Genomic DNA, 26,551 nt, shown 5'->3' with positions numbered 1-26,551 from the left:
CCAACAATGAGCGTCCTCACCAGGTCAATGAGCTCTGCACTGAGGGCAGCAGGGGCAACAGGGGCAGGGGCTGAGGTGCCTGGGGCGAAGGAGACGCGCGCCTTCCTGGGCGAGCGGGCACGGAGCGTAGGCTGAGGGGCTGCTGGGAGGGCGGTGCTGGTGCGCTGGGTGGCGGCTGTACCTGTAGAGGCGGGGGTCCCGGATGTTTCCGCCACCGCTAGGGAGCACCCATCCGAGGACGTGTCTGAGTCGCTGGTCTCACCACCGGTCCCCGTTGTGGTGCTCCCCTCGCCCTCCGGATCACTGGTGCCCTCGGTGTCTGTTCCTGGGCCCACCGGGGCCTTGTGTCCTGCAGCTCCCTCGTGCTCCGATGCCAAATCTCCTCCACCTGATGATGCTAATGCACACATGCACAAGAAGATGAAGAGAAAGGGTGGGGGGAGAAAAAAGAAGACCAGGTTGAGTGCATGCAATGTCAACACCGTTGGCGGAAAGGACAGACACAGGAGCCTCATGCACTAAGCCGCGCATTCGGGGTACACTACTCAGTACTACTGACTAGGACAACAGGCCAAGAGACGTCAAACGCGTACATGGGTGATGCTGGACCATCAATGGCTGTACTTGTCACCCTACAGAGGTGGGGGCCGGGGGCACAGGGCCATGCCTAAGGGAGAGGACTACACTACAGAAAGGGCCCTGGCCTAATGTCACCCACAGCCCTCCTCCCCCACCCAGACGCCTCCACTGCGCAGAAAGATATGAGAATGTGCTGATACTCACCCCCTTGTGTCTGCTGTGATGTCTTAAAGCGCCCATCCAATTCAGGGTAGGCCACCGCCAGGATCCGGGACATCAGGGGGGTCATGGTGCGACTGGCACCCCTCCTAGGTTGGGAGGCCATCCCCTGCAGTGTTTCTGCGGTCTTCCTTGTTCCGCGGCGGTTGTCCTCCCACCTCTTGCGGCAGTGGGTGCCCCGTCTGTTGTGGACCCCCAAGTTCCGGACTTCCTTGGCGATGGCACGCCAAATCTCGATCTTCTGATGGGCGCTGACCTATTTGACATGTACAGGGTGGAAAGGAGGAAATCATCAATGACCTGCATGTTAGATGTGATTGCCCCCCCCCACCAACTTTGCCATATGGCACATGCTCTCATCTGTCGTGCGTTGCACTCCTCATTCGCCCCCCACCCCACCAACTTACATCCACCCCAATCCACACAGGCATAGCCCATTACATGTGCACCCGGTGTACTCACTTGTTGGTCTGGAGGACCGTAGAGTAGCGCATACTGGGGGAGGACCCCATCCACGAGCTTCTCCAACTCTTCAGACGTGAAGGCAGGGGCCCTTTCCCCAGTCGCAGCAGCCATTGTCACTTCCAGACCGAGGTCACAGCAGCACTTGCAGTATAGGTCCTCTCCTGTGGATGATCAGGTCTCGAGTGATCAATCAGCTAGGAAATGGCGGTCACGCCTGCGGCGGTGCGTACCGCGACCGCCGGCGCACATCGTCATTGGCTCCTGAAACCCATAGGGTTCAATGTTAACCAATGCGGCTTTGGCCGCGGTCTTCGCCCGCCTACCGCCACGGTGTGCCCCGCCAGCGCATTGACCTCACATCCCATTGTCCCACTTCACAGGTCAGGCAGCCGCCATTTCAAGGGCCTACATGGCTTAATTTTGACTGCGACACACAGGCCTAGGCCTTGCATTGCCACACATACACGCCTTTCAACCCATTGCCATTCTTTAACTGTGCAAGCTGTCTGTACGTACCTGTGGTTTGCCTGACTCTGTGCTCCATGTTGTCCTTCCTAGGCACCGTCCGCTGGGACTTGCGATGAGAAGGAGGAATCCTCGCGTGTACCGACCGCTGGTGGACCTGTCGACAATGGAAGAACGCCATATAATACTTCGATACAGACTTGACCGTGCCACTATCCATGAACTGTGTGCCCAGCTGGAGCCAGCCCTGATGTCCCCCATCCACCAACCCACAGGGATTCCCCCTCTGTGCAGGTTTTGTCAGTCCTCCATTTTTTTGGCAAGTGGGTCATTCCAGACAACAGTGGCCATGTCATCTGGAATGTCTCAGCCTATGTTTTCAAAGATTTTGAGCAGAGTGTTGTCTGCCCTGATGAAACTCATGCGGAGCTACATCATTTTCCCAGAGGAGGGTGACTTGCCTACAGTGAAGGGTGATTTCTATGCCCTTGGACATATCCCCAACATCATTGGTGCCATTGATGGGACCCATGTGGCTTTAGTACCCCCAAAAGACGATGAGCAGGTGTACAGAAACAGAAAAAGTTATCATTCGATGAATGTCCAGGTGGTCTGTTTGGCTGACCAGTACATCTCCCATGTAAATGCCAAGTTCCCAGGGTCAGTGCATGACGCGTATGTTATGCGAAATAGCAGCATCCCCTATGTGATGGAGCAGCTACAGAGACAACGTGTGTGGCTAATTGGTGACTCTGGTTACCCCAACCTGCCTTGGCTACTGACCCCAGTGAGGAATCCCCGGACCAGGGCAGAGGAACGGTACAATGAGGCCCATGGGCGAACTAGGAGGATCATCGAAAGGACCTTTGGCCTCCTGAAGGCCAGGTTTAGGTGCCTGCATATGACAGGGGGATCCCTGATGTACTCACCAAAGAAGGTGTGCCATATCATCGTGGCCTGCTGTATGCTTCACAATCTGGCATTGCGACGTCAGGTTCCTTTCCTGCAGGAGGATGGTGCAGATGGTGTTGTTGAAGCAGCTGTGGAGCCTGCGGAGAGTGAAGAGGAGGAAGACTCAGAGGACGACACAGACAACAGGGACAGAGTAATAGAACAGTATTTTCAGTAGCACACAGGTAATAATCACCCATGCCATTTTACATTTCCTGAAAGCCTCCTGCATCTCAACTTTGTCGATTTCCCCCCAGAACTATAAACATGATGTTTGATTTCCCCTTCCCTTTTCTGTGCTGTATGAGCCACTGCGTGACCTCGGCTTGGTTGGCCCATGGACTAATGCTAAGTTACCTCGGTATGTGTAATTCACAATGTTAGAAATACGTAATTGATATGTAATGTGTCATACATTTGTAAATAAGACAGGCTGAGTCCTGATTGATTTCAGTGCAATGTGTGATTTATTATTAGTGCATAGATATTGGTACATGATAGTGAAACAGTGATGGGTGGGGGTGGAGTAATGTCCATGGCAGAGTCCAGTTCTCAGTCTCACAGGTGCATTGTCCATATGCCTGTGGCAGGATGGAGCAGGGGCAGTTCAAGGTTTGACAGGGTGTCAATGTTGAACAGTGGGAGGACTTCAGGGGGTATGTGATGCTGGCGGGGGTCTTGACATCCTACTCTGTCGTTTTTTTTGATCTCAGGCTCCTTTTGCGGGGTGGTTGTTGTTCAGCAGGAGGTGGGGTTCTGGTGGGCTGTCGTTGGGGTGGGGCCTCCTGTCCACTAGCGCCGGCGGAGGTGGTAGGCTGTTCCTGTTCCTGGCTAGTGACAGGGGCCCTGTGTGATGCCACATGGTCCCGAAACGTGTCCTCTATACGGTTCAGGGCCTGGACTATGCTCCCCATAGCGGTTGAGATGTTGGTGAGTTGGTCGCTGAACCCCATGTAGCGTTGCTCCTGCTGTGCCTGGATCTCCTGGAACCTGGCCAGTACCGTCGCCATCGTCTCTTGTGAGTGGTGGTAGGCTGCCATGATGGTGGTGAGGGCCTCTTGGAGAGTGGGTTCCCTCGGCCTCTCCTCCCCCCCCTGTCGCACAGCAGCCCTCCGAGTTGCCCTGTTTCCCTGGGCCTCTGTCCCCTGGACGGTGTGCCCACTCCCACTGCCCCCAGGTCCCTGTTGTTGTTGGGTTGGTGGGTTACCCTGGGTGCCCTGTAGTGGTAGACACACCGCTGCTTGACCTGTCCTAGAGACAGAGGCATGGGCCCGCTGGGTGGGAGCTGTGCTGTTGTTCCCAGAGGGGGTTGGGTCTGCAGTGGCCTGTGTCTGGGTGAGGGGAACCGACTGCCCAGAGGTCCCCGATGGTCCGGGCTGGTCATCAGGGTCCAGGTCGACAGAGCTGCTGTCATCACTAGGGGCCTGTTCCGGGGGTGGGATGGACATTTCTGGTCCCTCCTGACCGGTGTGTTGTCGTTCGGGTCCTGCATGGGGTAAGAGGGTATGGTTATTGTTTCTGTGTGTGCATTAGCTTGCGTTTTATGGGTGCCCTTGTCCCCCAGTGCTGGCATTCCCTTGGGGGAGGTGTTGTGAGGGTGTTTTGTGGGGGGGGGGATGGGTATGTGCAGTGGTCATGCTTAGGTGATGGGTGTCCATAGTTTGGGGATGGCATGCAGGGGTTGGTGTTGGGTGGGTTGTGCTGGAGAGACATTCTCAGGGAGGATGTGTGCTGGGGGATTGGGGGTGAGGGTGGGGGTTAGCATGCTGGGGGCGGGGGGGTGAAGTGGTTGGGCTTGTACTTACCAGAGTCCATTCCTCCGTATACTCCAGCGAGGCCATCAGGATGCAGGATGTTTAGTACCTCTTGCTCCCATGCTGTGAATTCGGGTGGAGTGGGTGGGGGCCCCCGCCAGTCTTCTGCACTGCGATGTTGTGTCGCGAGACCATCGATCGCACCTTCCCCCGTAGGTCGTTCCATCGTTTGCGGATGTAGGCCCTATTTCTGGGATGCTGTCCCACTGCGTTGACCCTGTCCACGATCCGCTGCCAGAGCTCCGCCTTCCTTGCTATGGTGGTGTGCTGAACCTGTGAGCCGAAGAGCTGGGGTTCCACTCTTATGATTTCCTCCACCATGACCCGGAGTTCTTGGTCCGAAAAGCGTGGGTGCCTTTGTGGTGCCATGGGGTGGTGTGTATGAGGTGTGGGGTGGTGTATGTGATGATGTGTGTGTTGGTGTGTGGTGCTTTGTGCTTCTATGTGGTGTGTGTGATGTTGTGGTGTGCCTCTGTGTGTCTGGCTCTCTATTCTCTGATGTGTCTCTCTCTCCTTCGTCTCTGGTTTTTGTTGGTAGGGGTTTGTGGGTGATGTGGGTGTGTGTTTTATATGGTATTGGATGTGTGGGAGTGGTGTGTGTATGTGTTTCAGGTGTGTGCCTTTCAAATTGTCCAATGTGGTAGGGGTTTGTAAAGGTGTGTGTATTTTGACCGCGGCGGTGTGTACCGCCAATGGAATATCGCGGTTGAATGACCGCCGCGTGGATTTGCGGGTCATAATGGGATGGGCGTATTTCTGTTGGCGTGGCGGTGGAGGTTTGGTCTTCTCCAGTTTACCGCTGGCCGCTGATGTGGCGGACTGCAGTGGAGGGCGGATTTTTGGAGGTTTTGCAGTTGTGGGTCAGAATGTCCGTGGCGGCTGACCGCGGCCGCGGCGGTATTGTGGCGGTCTTCTGACCGGCGGTAAGCGGCTTTTACCGCCGAGGTCAGAATGACCCCCTTTGTGTCCATGGGAAACGGTTATGCAGATCAAGTCGCAAGGTTTTGTGCATTGAACTGTATATCGTTCAAAGAGCAATGGGAACTATTACCGCAGACTGAAAATGACACATGTTTGAATCTTGCATTGAGACTAGTTGATACCTTAGATGAGTTAAAGACATTACAGAGTCGTGCAAGTAAAGAAGAAAAACGTTCTTGGCAAAAAATGCAATGTACCCAGAGAGCTGATGATATATGGGTTTCAGAGGAAGGAAAATTAGTTCTACCAAATTGCCTTTTGTCACAATTTTCCCGATTGTACCATGGACAGGCTCACCTTGGAAGGACGCAATGATCAGGTCATTTAAAATTGATTGGTTCAATCCAAAATTCAGACATGCAGCTGAGGTCATTTGTCACAGGTGCATCATCTTTCAACAGATGAATGCGGGAAAAGGGACAGTGGTAACTTTGAGCCACATTAGGAGAGCTGGAGGTCCATTTAGCAAGATGCAAATGGATTTCATTGAGATGCCTGTTTGCGGAGGATTGAAATATGTGTTGGTGATTGTGTGTGTTTTCAGTCACTGGATTGAAGCATACCCTACACGAAGAAATGACAGTCTCACAGTTGCAAAATTACTACTCAGGGAACTAATACCAAGATTCGGGTTTCCGGTCTCTATAGAGTCAGATAGGGGCAGACACTTCGATAACGAGGTGATCAAACTTCTGTGTGCTGCACTTAACATCGAACAGAAGCTGCATTGTAGCTATCGCCCTGAAGCATCAGGACTAGTAGAACAAATGAATGGTACCCTGAAATCGAGAATGGCAAAAATGTGTGCAGCTACCAAAATGAAGTGGCCAGATGCATTACCCCTAGTGTTGATGTCAATGAGAAACACCCCAGATAAGAAAACGTGATTGTCCCCCCATGAAATCCTCATGGGTAGAGCTATGAGGTTACCAGCAGTACCTGCAAATGCTCTAGTGAATATTACAGATGATATGGTGTTGGATTACTGCAAAGGTTTGGCTGATGTGATTCGCTCTTTCTCTCACCAGGTGGAAGCTAACACTTTGCCACCGACTTGGGATCCAGGCCACTCTCTGCAAGCTGGTGACTCGGTGGTTGTCAAAAAGCATGTAAGAAAGTCGTGTCTGGAGCCACGCTGGAAAGGGCCCTATCAAGTGATCTTGACAACTACCACTGCTGTAAAGTGTACCGGAATTCCAAACTGGATACATGACAGCCACACCAAAAGGGTAACGTGTCCAGATGAAGAAGAGTTCGGAGTTACCAGCACGCCTGTTTCAGAAGGAGAAGTCTCAGGTTTAGAAAACAGTCAAGAAAGAACTGAGACTGCTGGGGAACTCACTGAGAACAGCCTCGTCCCTCAAACAGTCAATGAGTTCGAGAGAGGTGACAGAGAGCCTATCTCAGTAGAAACGATAAGAGGACAAAATCAAGAAGAAGTTCTCCCAGAAATAGACAGATACGGGCTAGAACTTGAACCTGGTACAGACCCAGAAGAAGAAGAGGAAGGAGAAATAGTAGAGAGAAGTCAGAGTGAGCCGAAATCTCCTGAGCCAATTGCAGGTCCATCAAGCGAAAACACCATAGTACAAGAGGAGGGTGCTGTCCAAAGTCCTGAAAAGACACATCAGACGCATAAGGGTGATGACAGACCAAACAAACCGCTTTCTAGAATAAGAGGTGTACCAAGAGACACAGTAATAGAGGAAAGTGATACATCTCGAGTAGAAGACTTAAGCGAAGGAGAACAGCAAGGTGAACCAAAGTTGAAAAGAAAAATAATTGCAAACAGGAGATATACAGGTCCTGAATGGGGGTATGCTACAACATCTGAATGGCAACAAGAATTCCTGGCATTTTGTTTTGATCGAGAAGTACCAGGCCAATACTACGGTACTTGAGCGAATCTGAGGAAAGCTTGGTTAAAATCTGAAACTGAAAATTTAAAGAAAAGAGAGACTTTATGAATTACCTAAAGTGACACTGGAACCGGATTTGACTATTGAGAAACTCGATTATGACAAGCTGCTAACCTGATTTGACAAAAGGGGTCCTGGCGTGAGTGAAGACGCTGTAAATACACGCAGAAAGCCAGAGAATTTGAACCATCCTCTAGTTGATTGTTGCTCTACTATCTGATTCTATACAGACATGGCTAATAATAAAAGTAGTAGCAAGGGAAGTAAAGTGTGTGGTTGGCTAGGGCTTATAATAGGTGTTGTGTGTGCAGTGATAATTGTGGGAGTGATTGTAGGAATGCCATGGATAGAGAAAGAAACCATTAATGCTACTTTAAAACCTGAAACTACCACACTAACACCTTGGGAAAGATTCGAGCAGGATGCAAGACACATGCATGAGGGAACTAATGCAAAAGGCGAACTTTCTACTAATGTCTTCTATCGATTACTAAATGAGTATGTGGAAACTATGGATGCGAAAGATTGTTATGTGTATACCAAAATTCCTTCGTCTGTACAGGAGGGAGTTACTTACCATAGTTTCCCTCTTACTTACGGCATTAGCTGCAGCTTGCTACTAACAAGGTTCTACAATCAAGAGCATGTGCAATACTTTTATTCAAACTTAGACGTTGTGTTTTCTTTTGTGCCTGTGATTGAACTTTTTAATAAATTAGCTAAAGAACATGATATAAAAATAGTTAGAGGATTCTTTGAGCCAACGCTTACATTTGGGACAGCCTATGTACATCGCAATAACTTTACTTGCTTATTATCGCCTGTTGAGAAAAGCTTTTTGGATCACACTGATGATAGACGCAAAGCATTGAAAGAAAGATTAGAAAAAGGGTTAGAGAAAAGCACATATGCAAATGATTATGCTTACACCGCAATCAAGACACAAGGAAAATTAGCTAAAGATGCATTACACGTAGGTAGGCTTTGTATATATAGGCCAAAATCCGAGCAAGACAACCTGTTTGTGGAAACGAGTGAGTGCAGGCATGCGTTTTTGTTTCAGAGTAAATGGACCTTTATGCTGAATGGACAAGATCCAGCGATCCCTGGGATCTATTACATCTGTGGGCTAAATGCATATTACCGTCTCCCTAAGGGATGGTATGGGACATGTTATTTGGGAATAGTATTCCCAAAGATTTACCAGATTGATGACTTAAAACAGATACCTAAGACGTCTGAATTACAACATCCTAGACAAAAACGAGAATCAGTGGCGGCTGTCATTGGTGACATATTTGGAGCTATAATCCCTTCAGTAGGGGTTATCTTAAATTCTATGAAGATACAGAAGTTGTCTACTATTGTGGATAACATGTTGACAAATTTTACAGGGGCTGTACTCCTGATGGATACTGAACTTGCTGCAGAAAGAGCTATGACTCTTCAAAATCGGCTTGCTTTAGACATTCTTTTAGCAAAGAGTGGAGGGGTCTGCAAGATGCTCAACAAGCGTCATTGTTGTTCATTCATTCCAGATAACAGTAAAAAGATTAGAAGTATGCTTACTAACCTTACTAGAGATAGTACAGATTTGAAGGATTTGAAAGAACTTGGTGTTTGGGAGAAAGTTGGAAAGGGGATTGCCAGAGTTGGGAGCTGGTTTACCAACATTTGGAATGGGGTACTTGCAAAAATTTTGATGGGTCTATTAATTGTTCTGATTTGTCTATTAGGATTATGGGGGGCATGCAAAATTAATGACAAAATAAAGAGAAATTGGACTAAATGAAACAGGAGAAACGAGGAAAGTGAAAGAGAAAAAATGTTCAACGAAATTTGGGAAAGTTCACATAAAGGGCAAGATGTCGAAATGCGTATTATGCGTAAGGTGAAAAATTAAAAGTGAAAGGTTTGTGTGATGACGAGCGTCATCAGAGGAGGGACTGAGAGAGCGTAGTTTAAATATTACATATGCTAAACGTGAAACGTTATATAAATGCCTAACAATGCTGCATAGAAAACGACAATAAATAGTAGTTGCTTAACGTGTATTCGAATCATGTCAGTGAAACACAGAAATACCATCGTTTGTGAACTAATGTTAGTCATAAAAATGATTGCTTGCATCATAATTAATCGAGCTTATATTGGCGTTTGTAATATTGCATTTAAAACCCATAGGCCTTAAGTTAGCGTGAGCTGCGGATTTAGCTGCCTAGCTCTCATATTAAAGCATTTTTCTCTGTTTTTCAGTGTGCTGATTCGTAAAAGGGCCATGATCCTGCATTTGTTCTTTTCCTTCGTTTCATGTAGCCAATTTCATCCTGTTCTCATCCGCATATTAGTTGCCTTAGTATAAGTTTTATACAGATTTTGAAACAAAAGTATACGAAAGAATGTACAAGGACATTTAACCGTGGACAAAGAAGCTCATGACCCGAGAAATGTGCCAAGACGGTGATGACACCCCCCGGATGTGCCACCTACGAAGACGTCAATTATAAAGACCAATCAAAGTGTTATAACTTATCGTGGGGTGACAATTGGGATTACCTAATGTATAATTTGATAGGTCAAAGATATTGAGGTATAGTGAATATCCAACAGAATTTTGGGGGAAGGGATTACGAAAAAGGGATCAAAACTCATGTCACAAAGGGACGGGAGGAATTAGGTAGGGAATGCTATTGATTTTATCCAGAAACTCTGTCACTCTGTTTAGTGATTTAAGGCTTAAAAAAACCATCCTTATCCTTAGACTGCCCTTACATTTCTCCTCCTTAAGAGGGAAGTGTCCCCTGCCTTTAGTCGAAGTATACTGACGGCGATCCAACTGATGTCCTGAAGACGAAGACCGATCCTGTGTGCTGACCTAATCCTTGGAGGGTAATTATGACAATGCTACAGTAATTTGTCTGTTTGCTTTTCCTTTCTAGGTACCAACTGCTGTATTTTGTAATAGAGACCATAGTTAGATGTTTTCTAAATTGATGTTCTAATTTTTTTTTGCATGAAGCCCAACATGCTGATGCTAGTTAGTGGTTAGGTTAGGTGATTACCCTGACTGACAAATAGACGAGACTGACATGGTGCTATGCTGAACTGAGGCTTACGATATTCTTGTATTCTGATCTATGTTTACTCTGTGTTATATCCTTATGTTTGTGATCTTTGCGATAATGAAATCTTATAACAGTTACCATATTATGACTATGCACTTTTGATTTTTGGGTTTGAGATTGACACTTCTATTAGTAGATTGAAATCAATAGGGAATAAAAGTCATAAAAACTCTAACTAAGGTGTGGTTATTCATGGCTGAAAGGTCATGGTCGCGTCAACAACTTGATTAATGTCTTATTCCAAAGTAAAATATATTGTGGTGATAAATATTGATGACGTCATTGATATATTGCTTGACATACTGATCAGTTATCTTGTCCTGCGGTGTCTCACCACTGGGTCCAAAGATTCATTGGGCTAAAACGAGTCCTAATGTGTATAAAACTGACATAAAGGGACGCGTTAACACATCTACCACAATACATTCTTCAAATGGCATATTATAGCAAGCTGGAGACTCCATAAAATCTAGATTTAGTGCCTGATGTACTGTTTTATCTGTAAATGGGAAGTTAAACCATAACATTTCACGTTACTGATGATTTATAGCCTTTAAAGTGCACTATAATCTCTTTCTACTTACATGCAATGCATCAGTCAACCATATTAGCAACATTTTAGGAATTTTTAGATTTTAAAATTCTAATTGTTTCTGCGTACTTATATGGAGCAGTACTTCCCGCAACAATACATAATAAAGGTAAAAGCTATGTTGGGGATTTCATGAGCACATACAAGAGAAATCTGGATTGGCTGGGCTACCTAAGTTATGATTCTATCTTTGGAAGATACCGTAGGGCTAGTTCAACAATTTTTGTCACCATAGGAATATTGGCATTTTGCAGTAGTATGTGCCCCTAATGCAATGTCCCCAAGCGAGTGATGCCTTAGTCGTGATTTAACCTTCCCTAATCTCCTCGAACTTCTGTAATAATGATGTTTATGTTCTCAATGATTTCTCCAATGTTTGCATTTTAAAAGGGAAGATTCAGCCTTGGGGTATGATACCATGTGCTACATCAGTAACAAACATTCTAAAGGCGTTTACATTGTTGGAGTAATAGGGATGTAATGGAGACCTCTTATTGTCCACAGGGTGGGTAGACTGCTGCAATTTTGGTCTGCTTCACTTCGGAGATGATTTAAAGTTTGCTGGTAACAAAAATACATTTCATTCAAGGAGGAAGTGCTAAATCTAGAGGACAATACGCTGTCTGAATGTCTCATATTGTGGGGAAACTATGATACAGAAAATCCGCAAGTGGATGCTGACCCGGATTTAGAATTTAATCTTGAATTTGCATGCTTTTTTCATTTCTACCAAACTCGAGATTAGGCTCAAATTTGGCTTAGAAGATGGTATCTCAATTTATGGTGTAAGTATACTTACACCGGCATACGTTTTGGTGAAAAAATGCTTTATTCCGTTTTGCTTTCCCTTAATACAGAAGTTGCTGAGAACTGAAAAGCACAGACTTACACACCTACAATTCAATCTGACCAAATCACCATAACCAGAAATTTAAGGAAAGTAGTATTCATGGGTTATGTTGTCTTGTTCAAGGAAACTTTAACTTGCACTAATATTACATTAATATGTGAAGGATTATCTGCAGATCAAACAAGCAAAATGAAGTATGTGTACTCCCAGTAGTACGTTATGTGAAATAAGGTTAGGACATGGAAGCTCTGATCCTTAGCTGCAAAAATCCCTAAAACAACGTAAACAAGAATTGGCAAAGCCAATTGGTCATACTTTGCAATGTCAGATGTTTTTAAAATGCTCCAACATTGTATTCTGTACTTCAAGATGGCTGCCACATTGAGTGATGCAACATGACAACATGGCAACTTGAAAACATAGATAAAATGTTCTCATACTTTCACAATGGCCGCCATGTTATGCAATGCAATGGGAGGATGCAACACAAAGCCATATAGAAAGTATGAAACATTGTTCTCTATACATTTACGTTTAGAAAACATTGCTTTCTATCCTTTTAAGATGGCTGGTCTCTGCTAAATCTAAAGTCCACTCTATGTAGTATTGAGTGCAACAGACAGTTAAAGCTGTCTGTAGTGAGGCCGCCAAAAGCAATCCTCAGGCCTCTCAAATCTTAAATTCTCATGAAGACAACTGTGTCTTAGCGAGCATGCAGTATTACACTGCTTACTAAGTAGGAGAAAACCTTTAGTAAAACATTCATCTTATAATAGTAAGAGGTGTAAGTTGAATGCATTCCATGTGCTGGTCCAGGTCGTACGACTGTAATTTGGTATCAATGAGAACTCACAGTTCCTATGACTTCAGGGCAGTGTTTAGAGTGGAGGTGTCATGTAGTGGCAGACAGGTTATATTTCTGCGCAACAGGGCTATGGGACTGCAAGACACTGTAAGACATCCAGGCAGTGTTTGAGCAGCAATGTACAGGCTCTTATCTTTTTTATGTTTATTATCATTTATTGCCTCCAAAGTGCCCTTCTGGCATGGGAAGGCTCTCTGCTACATCTGAGAGATAGACAGGACAGCAAGAGGCAGTCCTGGAACTCCTGAAGGATAGCCAACTTCAGTTAGTCACTTTAAATCCAACATTCTCCCCTGGAATAAGAGGCATTGAGTTGTACAGCTTCTGCTGTCAGGGCAATAGCTCTGAAGGAGAACACCTGAGAAATAAGTAGATATTCTATCAAGACAACCACAAGGCATAGCAAACTTGTGAAAATGCAGGGTATTAGTAGTAGTCCCGAGTTAAAGACTCCCAAGGGAGGAGTAAAAGTACCAAAGTGCAGGGCTGCCAACCCTCCCTTTGCTTCGGTCATCACACTGAAGACCACATAACTACAAACTTTAGCTATACTTACCGGGCATCAGGGACAGTTTCTGTAGGCCCAAACACTTGGCCCGTGTTGTTCTGGACCTTGCACCTAAGAGCTAGGGGCTGGAGTTGGATGCAGAAGGATAGCAGGTAGGTTTGCTAATCACTGCAGAGGTAGGGAAAATCCACTTTCCACCATAACCTCTTTGTACTATAAATGCAAGCCACTAGGATCTATATGTATGTGCCAGACTTGTGAATTGAAAGCTTACGTGCAAGCGTGGAGGAATGGTTTCTCTTGTGTTTGCCCATATTTATCTGGAATAGCTAGAGAGGATACTTCATCCAAGGCAAACCATCCATAAAACATAAGATTCAAATCATTAATCAAAGACAGAACACGTGTTCTGGCATTCTGAATAAATTTTGATCATCAAAGTGGATACACAGATGTTGGTTTATTGTTTATTGACTAGGTACACATGGGCAGCGGATATGCATCCAATGTCCATGAATATGATGGAAAGACATACCTAACTAACCGCTGAGGTACATTCTGTTAGCTAGAAATGGTCTCCTCCTCTGCTACCCCTTATCCCTGCATTCCTACAGCAAAAAGGTAAAGAGTTGTTTGCCTTTCCTAGAAACACAGGAAGTACAGACGAAGGGAAAATGAGGTGCAAAAACATGTTTATTTCTTATGTGCCTAACACCAGTTGAAGTACTGTTCAATGTGAAAAATGCACACTACCTGCTTCTCATTGAGATAAGGAGTTTCCTTTCCTTCCAAGTCTTCTGAGTTCAATTTGTTGGATTCATAGTTATTCTGAAGGACATCTTCCATAAGCAGCTGTGCTCCAACCAGTTCTCCATGGGCCACAGTTCGGTCTTGGTCACTTAAGCCACAGAGACATAACTACAGGCACACACAAAATAGTGAGGTTTAGTTCTGGTTTGTAGATTGATGTCTGCCAATTACCCAGTTTGCACTACTTTGACTGACCAGTAACTTCACTCTGTCCTTACCTGGTCAGCTTACCTGTGACATCTACGGATGATTCCTTTTATCAAAGAGTAAACCTACCTAAGCAAGATTCCAATGGCTCTTTTTGTATGCTTCAGACAGGCTGCATAGCTTTAATAAAGCCCCTGCTAGTTTAAAGAGCCTCAAAAAACATAAAGTGGGTTTTCATCTGGACACCAGAACTGACCATACATTTGCAAAGGACAATCAAGGTAGGTCTACATATTGAGTTAATGCAGGCATAAAAAACTTTACAAAGTAATCAATTGTGTTAATGCTGTATGCTGCCTGTAGGCTGTCACTGTTACTCTAAAGGCTTTATCCATGACAACTGTAAAGAGTCTTGTAAGGAAATGGCTCCCTGTTGCAGTTACCCCCCACTTTTTGCCGGATACTGATGCTGACTTGACTGAGAAGTATGCTGGGACCCTGCTAACCAGGCCCCAGCACCAGTGTTCTTTCACCTAAAATGTACCATTGTTTCCACAATTGGCACAACCCTGGCACCCATGTAAGTCCCTTGTAACTGGTACTCCTGGTACCAAGGGCCTTGATGCCAGGGAAGGTCTCTAAGGGCTGCGGCATGTCTTATGCCACCCTAGGGACCCCTCACTCAGCACAGACACACTGCTTGCCAGCTTGTGTGTGCTGGTGGGGAGAAAATGACTAAGTCGACATGGCACTCCCCTCAGGGTGCCATGCCAACCTCACACTGCCTATGGCATAGATAAGTCACCCCTCTAACAGGCCTTACAGCCCTAAGGCAGGGTGCACTATACCACTGGTGAGGGCATATGTGCATGAGCACTATGCCCCTACAGTGTCTAAACAAAACCTTAGACATTGTAAGTGCAGGGTAGCCATAAGAGTATATGGTCTGGGAGTCTGTCAAAAATGAACTCCACAGCTCCATAATGGCTACACTGAATACTGGGAAGTTTGGTATCAAATTTCTCAGAATAATAAACCCACACTGATGCCAGTGTTGGATTTATTAAAAAATGCACACAGAGGGCATCTTAGAGATGCCCCCTGTATTTTACCCAATTGTTCAGTGCAGGACTGTCTGGTCTGTGCCAGCCTGCTGCTGAGAGACAAGTTTCTGACCCCATGTGGTGAGGGCCTTTGTGCTCTCTGAGGACAGAAACAAAAGCCTGCTCTGGGTGGAGGTGCTTAACACCTCCCCCCTGCAGGAACTGTAACACCTAGCAGTGAGCCTCAAAGGCTCAGGCTTTGTGTTACAATGCCCCAGGGCACTCCAGCTAGTGGAGATGCCCGCCCCCTGGACACAGCCCCCACTTTTGGCGGCCAATCAAGGAGAGATAATGAGAAAAACAAGGAGGAGTCACCCTCCAGTCAGGGCAGCCCTAAGGTGTCCTGAGCTGAGGTGACCCCTGCCTTTAGAAATCCTCCATCTTGTTTTTGGAGGATTCCCCCAATAGGAATAGGGATGTGCCCCCCTCCCCTCAGGGAGGAGGCACAAAAGGGTGTAGCCACCATCAAGGACAGTAGCCATTGGCTACAGCCCTCCCAGACCTAAACACACCCCTAAATTCAGTATTTAGGGGCTTCCCAGAACCTAGGAAACTAGATTCCTGCAACCTAAGAAGAAGAGGACTGCTGAACTGAAAAGCCTGCAGAGAAGACGGAGACACCAACTGCTTTGGCCCCAGCTCTACCGGCCTGTCTCCCCACTTCTAAAGACACTGCTCCAGCGACGCGTTTGCAGGGTCCAGCAACCTCGGAAGCCTCAGAGGACTACCCTGCATCTAGAAGGACCACGAACTCCTGAGGACAGCGGCTCTGTTCCACAAAGACTGCAACTTTGCAACAAAGAAGCAACTTTGAAACAACACACGTTTCCCGCCTGAAGTGTGAGACTTTGCACTCTGCACCCGACGCCCCCGGCTCGACTTGTGGAGAACAAACACCACAGGGAGGACTCCCCGGCGACTACGAGACCGTGAGTAGCCAGAGTTGACCCCCATGAGCCCCCACAGCGACGCCTGCAGAGGGAATCCCGAGGTTCCCCCTGACCGCGACTGCCTGCTTCAAAGACCCGACGCCTGGTAAAGACTCTGCATCCGCAGCCCCCAGGACCTGAAGGATCCGACCTCCAGTGCAGGAGCGACCCCCAGGTGGCCCTCTCCCTTGCCCAGGTGGTGGCTACCCCGAGGAGTCCCCCCCTTGCCTGCCTGCATCGCTGAAGAGACCCCTTGGTCTCCCATTGAATCCTATTGCGAACCCAACGCTTGTTTGCACACTGCACCCGGCCGCCCCCGTGCCGCTGAGGGTGTACTTTCCGCGTTGACTTGTGTCCCCCCCGGCGCCCTACAAAACCCCCCTGGTCTGCCCTCCGAAGACACGGGTACTTACCTGCTGGCAGACTGGAACCGGGGCACCCCCTTCTCCATTGAAGCCTATGAGTTTTGGGCACCACTTTGACCTCTGCACCTGACCGGCCCTGAGCTGCTGGTGTGGTAACTTTGGGGTTCCTCTGAACCCCCAACGGTGGGCTACCTTGGACCCAAACTTGAACCCCGTAGGTGGTTTGCTTACCTGCAAAACTAACAAACACTTACCTCCCCCAAGGACTGTTGAAAATTTCAGTGTCTAGTTTTAAAATAGCTATATGTCATTTATGTGAAAACTGTATATGCTATTTTGCTAATTCAAAGTTCCTAACGTTCATAAGTGTAGTACCTTTCATTTAAAGCATTATTTGTAAATCTTGAACCTGTGGTTCTTAAAATAAACTAAGAAAATATATTTTTCTATACAAAAACCTATTGGCCTGGAATTGTCTCTGAGTGTGTGTTCCTCATTTATTGCCTGTGTGTGTACAACAAATGCTTAACACTACCCTCTGATAAGCCTACTGCTCGACCACACTACCACAAAATAGAGCATTAGAATTATCTCTTTTTGCCACTATCTTACCTCTAAGGGGAACCCTTGGACTCTGTGCATGCTATTTCTTACTTTGAAATAGTACATACAGAGCCAACTTCCTACAAGTCTGCTAATAGTTACCGCTCGGGGGTAACTTTGCTGGGCTTCTACTGAAATGCAAACAATGAGGAATTGAGCTGGGTTTGAGTTGGTAGGCTAGGGATGGGTGTTGGCAGTGGGTAGCACACATTCATCATCATCATCGCTTTATTTGGATCACAAATATCATAAAAGTACAAAACAGTTAAATAACAAACCTACAATACTTAAAACCACATCAAAGTTAAAAATACAATATAATAAAATCTCATTACAGCCAAGCCTTTTCCAATGATAATGTGACCACAGGAAACTAGAGGTAACTTATTATGGAATAACTGCAATAGCATAGGTTGTCCATAATAGAGTATTACTTATGCCCATAATAGTAGTATATGAAAGAGAGTGTGCCTAACATAAGCACTTTAAGAGCCAAGGAAAGGAGGTGCAAACTACACTACGTTCCTTCTATCTAGGGGCAAGAAATTTAAAACCAAGAATCTACAAACACCCAACTAAAAATAGAAACCAACAGCGACAAAGTGTGCGTGCAATTCGAGATATCAAACAGTCTTGATGTTAGCATAATACATCCACTCCTAGGAAATATCAAATTACGATCCATGGTTGTCAGATGGTATCCCAACGGAGCTAATGATCAGGCTTTGGCCTCAATATCTGTACTAGTCCTGAACAGGTGCAATGCCACTTGGTAGTCCTCAATCCCTAGCGCTAGACTGACTGGCCTAAGCCACCGCCACCTGGAGGCTCAGTGACTTGGGAAGACGATGATAATGTGGCTAATCGTTTCAGGCATTGATTTACAAAGAGGGCATAAGACAGACATCCTACTCCCTCGCCAGGAACTACAAAAAGCATTCACCGGCAAACAGCCATATCTGAAACACAAATACAGACTTTTAGCCCTCGGGGTAACATAATCCAAAAAATCTTCATATTTTGGCATCACTTTAAGATCCAGATACAGTTCTGTAAGGCAACCCTGCTAGCCCTGGTCTGTTGCCACTCCCTGATATATTGCCAGTAGGCTGCCTTGACAACCTGTCTGTATTCTCCATGAATCAGATCGGACCGGTCCCAAAATATCTCGAGCTTCTGCTTTTTAAACCAATCATGAACGAAGCTCTGCCATGGAACTTTCCGGGCTGTATCCAGCTTTACCAGGTGGCCTACACACATTATATTGCCCCTTGCTACAGACAGCAATGTTCATATATGTGTTGTAAATTTAATAAAAATATATTGAAACTAAATGTGGATCTCATTTGACACATTTGAGAAATGTGAATCTCATTTGACTCTTGAGAAGTACACTATGGGTTTAGGTCATTTGAATGGCCTATCAGTCCAAATAATGCTAATCAAAGTTGTAGTGCTTGAAGCAATAGGGCCAGATGTACAAAAATTCTGGATTGCGACTCGCAAATTGCGAGTCAGACCGACTCGCAATTTGCGAGTCGCAATCCAGAATGTAGGATGGTGTCCCTGACACCATCTGCGACTCGCAAGGGGGTCGCAAAGGCCCACCTCATTAATATTAATGAGGTGGGTCGCAATTTGCGACCCCCTTGTGAGTGGCGGCATTCACAGGGATGGTGGCCTGTTGGAGACAGCAGATGACCATGTCTGTGACTGCTTTTAAATAAAGCGTTTTTTTTTGTAATGCAGCCCGTTTTCCTTAAAGGAAAATGAGATGCATTACAAAACGAAAACATGAAACGTTTCTGTTTCATTTTTTTCAGAGCAGGCAGTGTTCCATAGGACAACTGCCTGCTCTGAATTTTTTTTTCCATGCCATTCACATGGGACCCCTTCCCTTTTGCGAATGGGTTACCACCAGTGTGACACAAGTGGTAACTGCGATTGCTTTGCGACCACGTTCGCGGTCACAAAGCAATACAGCATCGCGCTGCGACTCGCAATTAGGAAGGGGAACCCTTCCTAATTGCGACTCGCAGTCCCGTTTTGCGAGTCGGTAACCAGGTTACCGGCTCAGAAAACGGGGATTGGGCATCGCGATGTGCTTTTTGCATGCCGCAAACAGCGAAATTCGCTGTTTGCGACGTGCAAAAAGGATTGTACATCTGGCCCTTGGATACTATCCCGTCAAATCAAGATTTGCATTTGATAGAAAATGCCATCCTAGCACTTTGCGCCAGGTTTGTGTTCCAAAAGTGATACAAACACAGTGTAAACCTGTGATGGACTGTCAGTAAATATTAGTTAGTATGAGTGAAATTAATAGTGAATGCAAGTGAGTGAATGACAATGAATAAGAATGAGCTTAAGGGGTGTAGGACAGCGTAAGTACGAAGTCAGTCATTTGCTGCCTACCTAGTAAAAAATCACAGTCCTATTTTGTCACTTCCTGTCATGTTATTAAGGCCAAAGGTTATGTGCTGTCACTTCCATTACCCCTGGGATTTTGGTGAGTCGATGTCCATAGTGGGAGAGCGCTGTTGCTGTCAAAGGGAGAGATATAGAACATTGGTTTCTTGTTGGTCATTCTTTGACTGTGTGCAGTCATAAAAATGATCTTTCAATTTCTTATCAAGGGAAGCGTTCTTGGACCGTAATTTTCATGAATGCCCTGTTTTTCTTGTGATCTTCTGTCTTGATAGACCGTTCTTATACTAGACATCAGTGAATTTGTGTCTGTCGGGTCTGATTTTCTGCGGCTTAAAATGTGCTAAATGTTTGCAGTGCTTGGTATATTTTTGTCTTATCCATGCCTGTCTCTTTACAGGAGCCTCATCTGAGTCTCATTTCACTGTTGTTTCAGAAGTGTTTGTATAGAGCTCAGCTGGTGAAACCTGAGCAGAGATTGTGAAGTGTATAGCAGGCAGATTATTGGCAGGTGCAACCTAAAATCAAGTCCACAAATACAGTTATCCCTTCGTAAGAGGGCTCTCATCCTCTTTCTTGGTAGTACAATTCAACTAAAAGAGGGAATAATGGACCTCTTGGTTTGCAGGACACTGGAGCCACTGCATCTAGTGCACTATTGATATCTATGCCCATGCATACACATCTTACAAATAAATGCAAGATACTGTATGCTTATTCACATATTCCTCTTAACAAGGCCACATACTTCAACCTAAGGCTGCCATGCAAAAAAGCACTGTCTAGTGCCAACAAATCAAATCGAGACATTTGTCTTCTGGAACAGTGACATTTGCTAATGTGGACAATCTTTTTAAGCCATACCCCCATTCCTCCCATCCCGCGTTCCATCCTGCTTCTCATGTGTTGATTTTTACTTTAATGCAGGCAGCTGCCACATACTGATAGGCAACTCACACTCTTTTGCATACTTTTTTCTTTATTTGGATATTTTGTTTACTGTTCTAACATGCCATCTGCCTTGTTAGAATGGTAAATTGAAATAAGTGGCATGTGTCATGAGGCAGTGCAAGCATTATGACCTCAAGCTTGGAATGAGTTTCCTTTACTAGTAACCCATTGCAGGACTGCTGCCTATGTGTACACGTGTATCTCAACTCTGGCGACCTCTGACCCTGCATCCTTGCAGGCAGGTCGCTTCCTCCTCACCACTGCTCCGGTAAGTGCTGCCATTGTTTTGGGCTTGTTTGGGCTTGTCTGGGCTTGTTTGGGCTTGTTTGGGCTTCTTGGCTTCTCCTCTCCCGGAAGGACCCGCCCCCTCCCTCCTCCTCGGAGCTCTTCCCGCTCCTGACTCCTGTTGCCCCCGCACTCCAGATGGAGGTTTCCCTCCCTCCTCCCAGCTGCCACTCCCCCCCCACCTCCCCTCTTATGCCGGAAGGCGCGCCAAAGGCAAGCCCGTCTGCACCCGTCCGTGCCAAGACCACGCCCAGCGCCAGACCCCCTGGCCAACACGCCTCCCGTGCCACCAAACACCTTTACAGTGCCAACGAACTCCATGCCCTTAGTCCGGACGCTCCTCCATCTGCTTCCAGTCCACACCGACGCGCACCAAAGGACCCTTCTCCTGCAAAGCCTGCAATTTCACCTGCAACCTAACCTCCAAACTCCAAATCAAAACAGACAACCGCCTAAGATGCATCCTACTTAACACCCGCTCCGTCCACAAACATGCAATTGAACTCTGGGACCTCCTGACCACATACTCGCCCGACGTCGCATTCCTCACCGAAACCAGGATGAATTCGGCCTCAGAACCAGACGTAGCCATAGCCATACCAGAAAACTACAAGATGACCAGAAGAGACCGAATCAACAGACCATGAGGAGGAAGCCATAGTCCCCAAAAATACTATGAGTCTCCACCAACTCCCACGACACCATCAACTCCGCCGAGCACCTCCACTTCAAAATCCACATCAACGCCAACAACACACTCAGAGGAACACTGGTCTACAGAACCCCTGGACCCAGACCGCAGTTCTGTGATGACATCGCCGACGCCATCCGCTCCCAAGCCCTCGCCTCAACAGATTACATCCTCCTTGATGACCTAAACTTCCACCTAGAAAATAACAACAATATCAACACCACCAACCTAATCGACAACCTCGCTAACTTCGGCCTCAAGCAACTCGTCACTACACCCACCCACTCCGCAGGCCACACACTCGACCCCATCTTCTCAGCCAGCAGCCACGTCTCTTTCAGCCACACCACCGAACTCAGTTGGACAGACCAACGCTGCATCCACTTCTCCTACCAAAAACCAGTCACTCACCACCACCGCACACAACCCCCCTGATGCAACTGGAGCAAAATATCAACGGATCAACCGATCTCCACTCTCGCCCGGGCCCCACCCCCTGGGATCCCAACATAGCCACCACCAACCTGCATCGCTGGATAGAAGATTGCGCCAACACCCTCGCACCGCTCAAAAAAAAACCAAACACCTCCCACAGAATCAAGGCCAGCTGGTTCACCCCAGAACTACAAGAATCCAAATGGCTATGTCGCAGAATGGAAAAAACCTGGCACCTTGACCCTACCAACTCCAACCACACCGCTTTCAAGGATACCCTACGCAAACATCACCAACTGATCTGCACCACCAAAAGAACCCACTTCAAAAACCGCATCGATGCCAACGCTCACAACAGTAAAGAGCTCTTCAGCATCATCAATGAGCTCTCCACCCCCAGGACCTGCTCCAATGAACCCCGCCATCACAGGAGTTCTGCAACTCACTGGCAACACACTTCCGTCGAAAGATAGAAGAAGTCCACAATAGCTTCAAACCCCAGACCCACCAGCTGACTACAAACACCCTAGAACCCAACGCTCCAAGCAACACCCACCTCCTCCACACCTGGACCCCCGTCAACATAGAGGACACCGCCACCACCATGGCCTCCATCCACTCCGGATCACCATCGGACCCCTGCCCACACCATATCTTCAATGAGGCAAACATCATCATCGCCCCCCACCTCTGCAAAACCATCAACAGCTCCTTCGAGTCAGCCACCTTCCCAGAAAGATGGAAGCACGCAGAAATCAACGCCCTGCTAAAGAAACCAAAGGCAGACCCAGACGACCCCAAGAACTACCGGCCGATCTCCCTCCTCCCCTTCCCAGCCAACGTCATCGAAAAAATTGTAAACAGCCAACTATCCAGGTTCCTGGAAGTCAGCAAGGTACTCGACACCTCCCAATCCGGATTCCGCAGAAACGACAGCACTGAGACTGCACTCATTGCTGCCACAGACGACATTAGGACCATGCTGGACGAAGGAGAAACAGCAGCACTCATCCTCCTGGACCTCTCCGCAGCTTTCGACACGGTATGTCATCACACTCTCCGCACACGCCTCCACAACGCTGGAATCCGCGACAAGGCACTCGACTGGATCGCGTCATTTTTCTCAGGCAGAACCCAGAGAGTCCGCCTCCCACCGTTCCTGTCAGAAGCCTCCAGAATCATCTGTGGCATTCCCCAAGGATCTTCGCTCCATGCTCTTCAACGTTTACATGGCCCCCCTCACCAACATCGCACAAACCCACCACATCAACATAGTTTCCTACGCAGACGACACTCAGCTCATCCTCTCCCTTAAGAAAGACCCTACAACTGCAAAGAATAACCTCCACAACGGACTTCACGCCATCGCCATGTGGATGGAATCAAGCCACCTCAAGTTAAACACAGACAAGACAGAAATCCTCATCTTTGGCACCAACCCCTCAACTTGGAATGACTACTGGTGGCCCACCTCCCTAGGAACCGCGCCCTCACCCACCACCCACGCACGCAACCTAGGCTTCATCTTGGACTCCACACTCAGCATGACTCAGCAGGTCAAAGCCATCTCCTCTTCCTGCTACAACACTCTCCGCATGCTCTGCAAAATCTTCAAGTGGATTCCCGTCGAAACCAGGAAAACTGTCACCCACGCCCTGGTCAGCAGCCGACTGTGCTCCGCAAACACCCTATATGCAGGAATAACAACCAAACTCCTAAAAAAACTGCAAAGAATCCAGAACGCATCTGCCCACCTCATTCTGGACATCCCGCGCCGTGACCACATTTCCCCCCACCTCAGAGACCTTCACTGGCTACCAGTATCAAAGAGGATCACCTTCAAACTCCTCATCCACGCACACAAGGCCCTCCACAACACAGGCCCAGCCTACCTCAACGACAGACTCACCTTCCACACCCCCACCCGCAATCTTCGCTCCGCCAGCCTCGCCCTCGCCTCCATCCCCCGCATCCGCCGCCGGAGGAAGATCCTTCTCTCACCTAGCCACCAAGACCTGGAACTCCCTACCGCTCCACCTTCGACAGACCCAAGACCTCTTGACATTCAGGAAACGCCTCAAGACATGGCTCTACGACAAGTAGCTCCCCCCCCAGCACCTTGAGACCCTAACGGGTGATTAGTGCGCTCTATAAATCCTTGATTGATTGATTGATTGATTGCGTTTGCATGACGGTGGCAACAAGCATTAGCAAAGCTGTTGAGCCAATAGCTCAGCCATTTAAAGCTGAGGTCTATTAGCTTTGCCAACGGTTGTGTTTTTTCTTACTCTTTCGTACACACAGATCCCATTCCATCTGGGGGTACCCTTTCCATTGTGCACAGCCTGAAACCACATTGATCAGCTCAACAAAGAGACTTGGGGCCTAATTTAGATCTTGGTGGAGGGGTATACTCCTCACAAATGTGAAGGAAATGCCGTCTGCTGTATTACGATCCCGTTATATCCGATGGGGATCCTAATATGGCGGACGGGGTATCCATCTTGTTTGTGACAGAGTATTCTCTTTACTGAGATCTAAATCAGGCCCTTAGTGTGGTCGGAGACATGGGCGTCATTTTGGGTCACAGCTGCGACCCCTTGTTTTGCCCCTTGTGACTTCTGGCACTGTCTTTGTGATCCGTAGCCTCAGTGCAGCTCCAAATTCCTTATTTTCTGTCCCTGTCAGTTTTCCAATCTATTAATAGAGAATAACATTCTGTTGTTCATTATTAGTGTATTCACTATTAATGTAATAAAAAAGGGAGCATACTTAGCTGGAAGGATACCTTTAGCAGCAGCTCTAGTAAGTAAAAATGGTTTTAAATGCATAAGGTGTGTGTGTGCTTGCAGGTGAGTGAGTGCTTATGTAAGAGAGCGAGTTTATGTGTGAGCATGTGTCTGTATGTGTAAGTATGCATATATACGTGAAAAAGAGTGGGAGTCAGTAACAAATAGTGAGTGAGACTGTGCCAAATTGAGGCTTACATTTTCTATTCTTGATGCAACACAACGCTGCACCAAAGTTGCGTTGCTGCCTTGCATCAAAGGGAGAGAGAAAAATGCAACAGGTCTCATAATATTCAGTTCATTTTTCTCTTTTTGTGCACTGATCCATTTTTGGCAGCCACGTGCCAATGCACACTTCCTTGCACCATAGTGCAAGGGTGTGTGCTTTCTCTGAAGCATAGATTTTATCCTGGAAAGTGTCCCTTCTAGTACACAAGCTACGCTTAAAGGCTTTTCCCACTATTTATATGTGCTGTACAATGCAACACACATGCAAGGTTGGAAAAATTAGGAGAAATTTTTTATTTATTGCCTCGAGGAGTTGTAAGGTTTTGGTAAAAATTTCTGTCTAACAATTTTGCAGATACAGATTTGGGTCAAAATCCATGTGTGGTTGCATGGGAACTCCCATGCACCGCCCATGGAACACACCCTTGACGCAAAATAACACGAAGCACTGCATATTCAATTATGTATTACTTTAGTATACGATCCACTCAAATCAGGATTTGCATTTAATAGAACATCCCACCCAAACGCTTTGTGCTGGGTTTGTGTCACAAAAAAGTGTTAGTAAACCTGGGCCTGAGTGTCAGTACGTATTAGTGAGTGTGAGTGAAAGTAAGTGTAAATGCAAGTGAGTGATAATGAATAAGTGTGAGTGTAAGGGGGTGTAAGAGAGGGAAGTATTATGTTACAGTCATTTGAGACCTTCCTGGTAACAATTAAGGTCAAGGGGCATATTCTGTCACTCCCTGTGATGTAATTAAGGTCAAAGGTTATATGAAGTCACTTCCACTACCCATGTCATTTTGGTGAATTGATGCCCATGGTGGGAGAGCACCGTGGCTGCCAAGGAGAGTAGAACGTTGGTTCCTTGTCAATCACTCTTTGACTGTGCATGGTCATAATAATGCTCTTTCCATTTCCTATCAAGGAAATCTTTCTTGGATCGTAATTTTAAAGTAACTTTCTTGCAATCTACTGTCTTGCTAGACCTTTCTCAGCGAATTCCTTTCTGTCAGGTCTGTTTTCTGCGGCTCAAAATGTGCTAATTGTTTGCACTGCCTGGTATATTTTTTTTTCCATACCTGTCTCTGTACAGAAGCCTCATTTGAGTCTCAGTTCAAGGTTGTTTTAAAGAAGTGTTTGAATAGGGCTCAACTTTCTTTATAGTCTCAATATAGCAGGGCTTAGCAACAATGGCTTAATCCCATTATTCCTACCAAAGTCCAAAATGCTAGTGGCTCTGTTCCAAGAAAAGGGAGATTGTTATATGCCTTATTAAGATACTTCACTTTAGCTCTTATAACCAGCCTGATGCTATTTTTTAAAATTATATTTTTGAGGAAATCCCAAACTAGTCACCAGCAGAGCAAATGTTGTCAGTTCTCATTATACCACCTTACTCTCCTCACAGCTAGTTCTACAGGTGTTATCTGGGCCCATGCCATGTGTGCAGGC

The 26,551-nt window shown here is 46.7% G+C and overlaps 1 protein-coding gene across 1 annotated transcript in view; it reads right to left on the bottom strand.

Annotated features, from left to right (window-relative positions):
• LOC138297105 (uncharacterized) overlaps window positions 1-26,551 on the bottom strand; it is a 648,847-nt gene that overhangs the window by 319,582 nt on the left and 302,714 nt on the right. The window contains exon 34 of the mRNA XM_069236605.1: window positions 14,087-14,251. Within this exon, the coding sequence (XP_069092706.1) occupies window positions 14,087-14,251 (165 nt within the window). The remainder of the gene's footprint in view (window positions 1-14,086; window positions 14,252-26,551) is intronic.

This window comes from Pleurodeles waltl, chromosome 5, assembly GCF_031143425.1.
Source record: "Pleurodeles waltl isolate 20211129_DDA chromosome 5, aPleWal1.hap1.20221129, whole genome shotgun sequence".
NCBI lineage: Eukaryota > Metazoa > Chordata > Amphibia > Caudata > Salamandridae > Pleurodeles > Pleurodeles waltl.
This window is presented reverse-complemented; position numbering and strand designations above follow the sequence as displayed.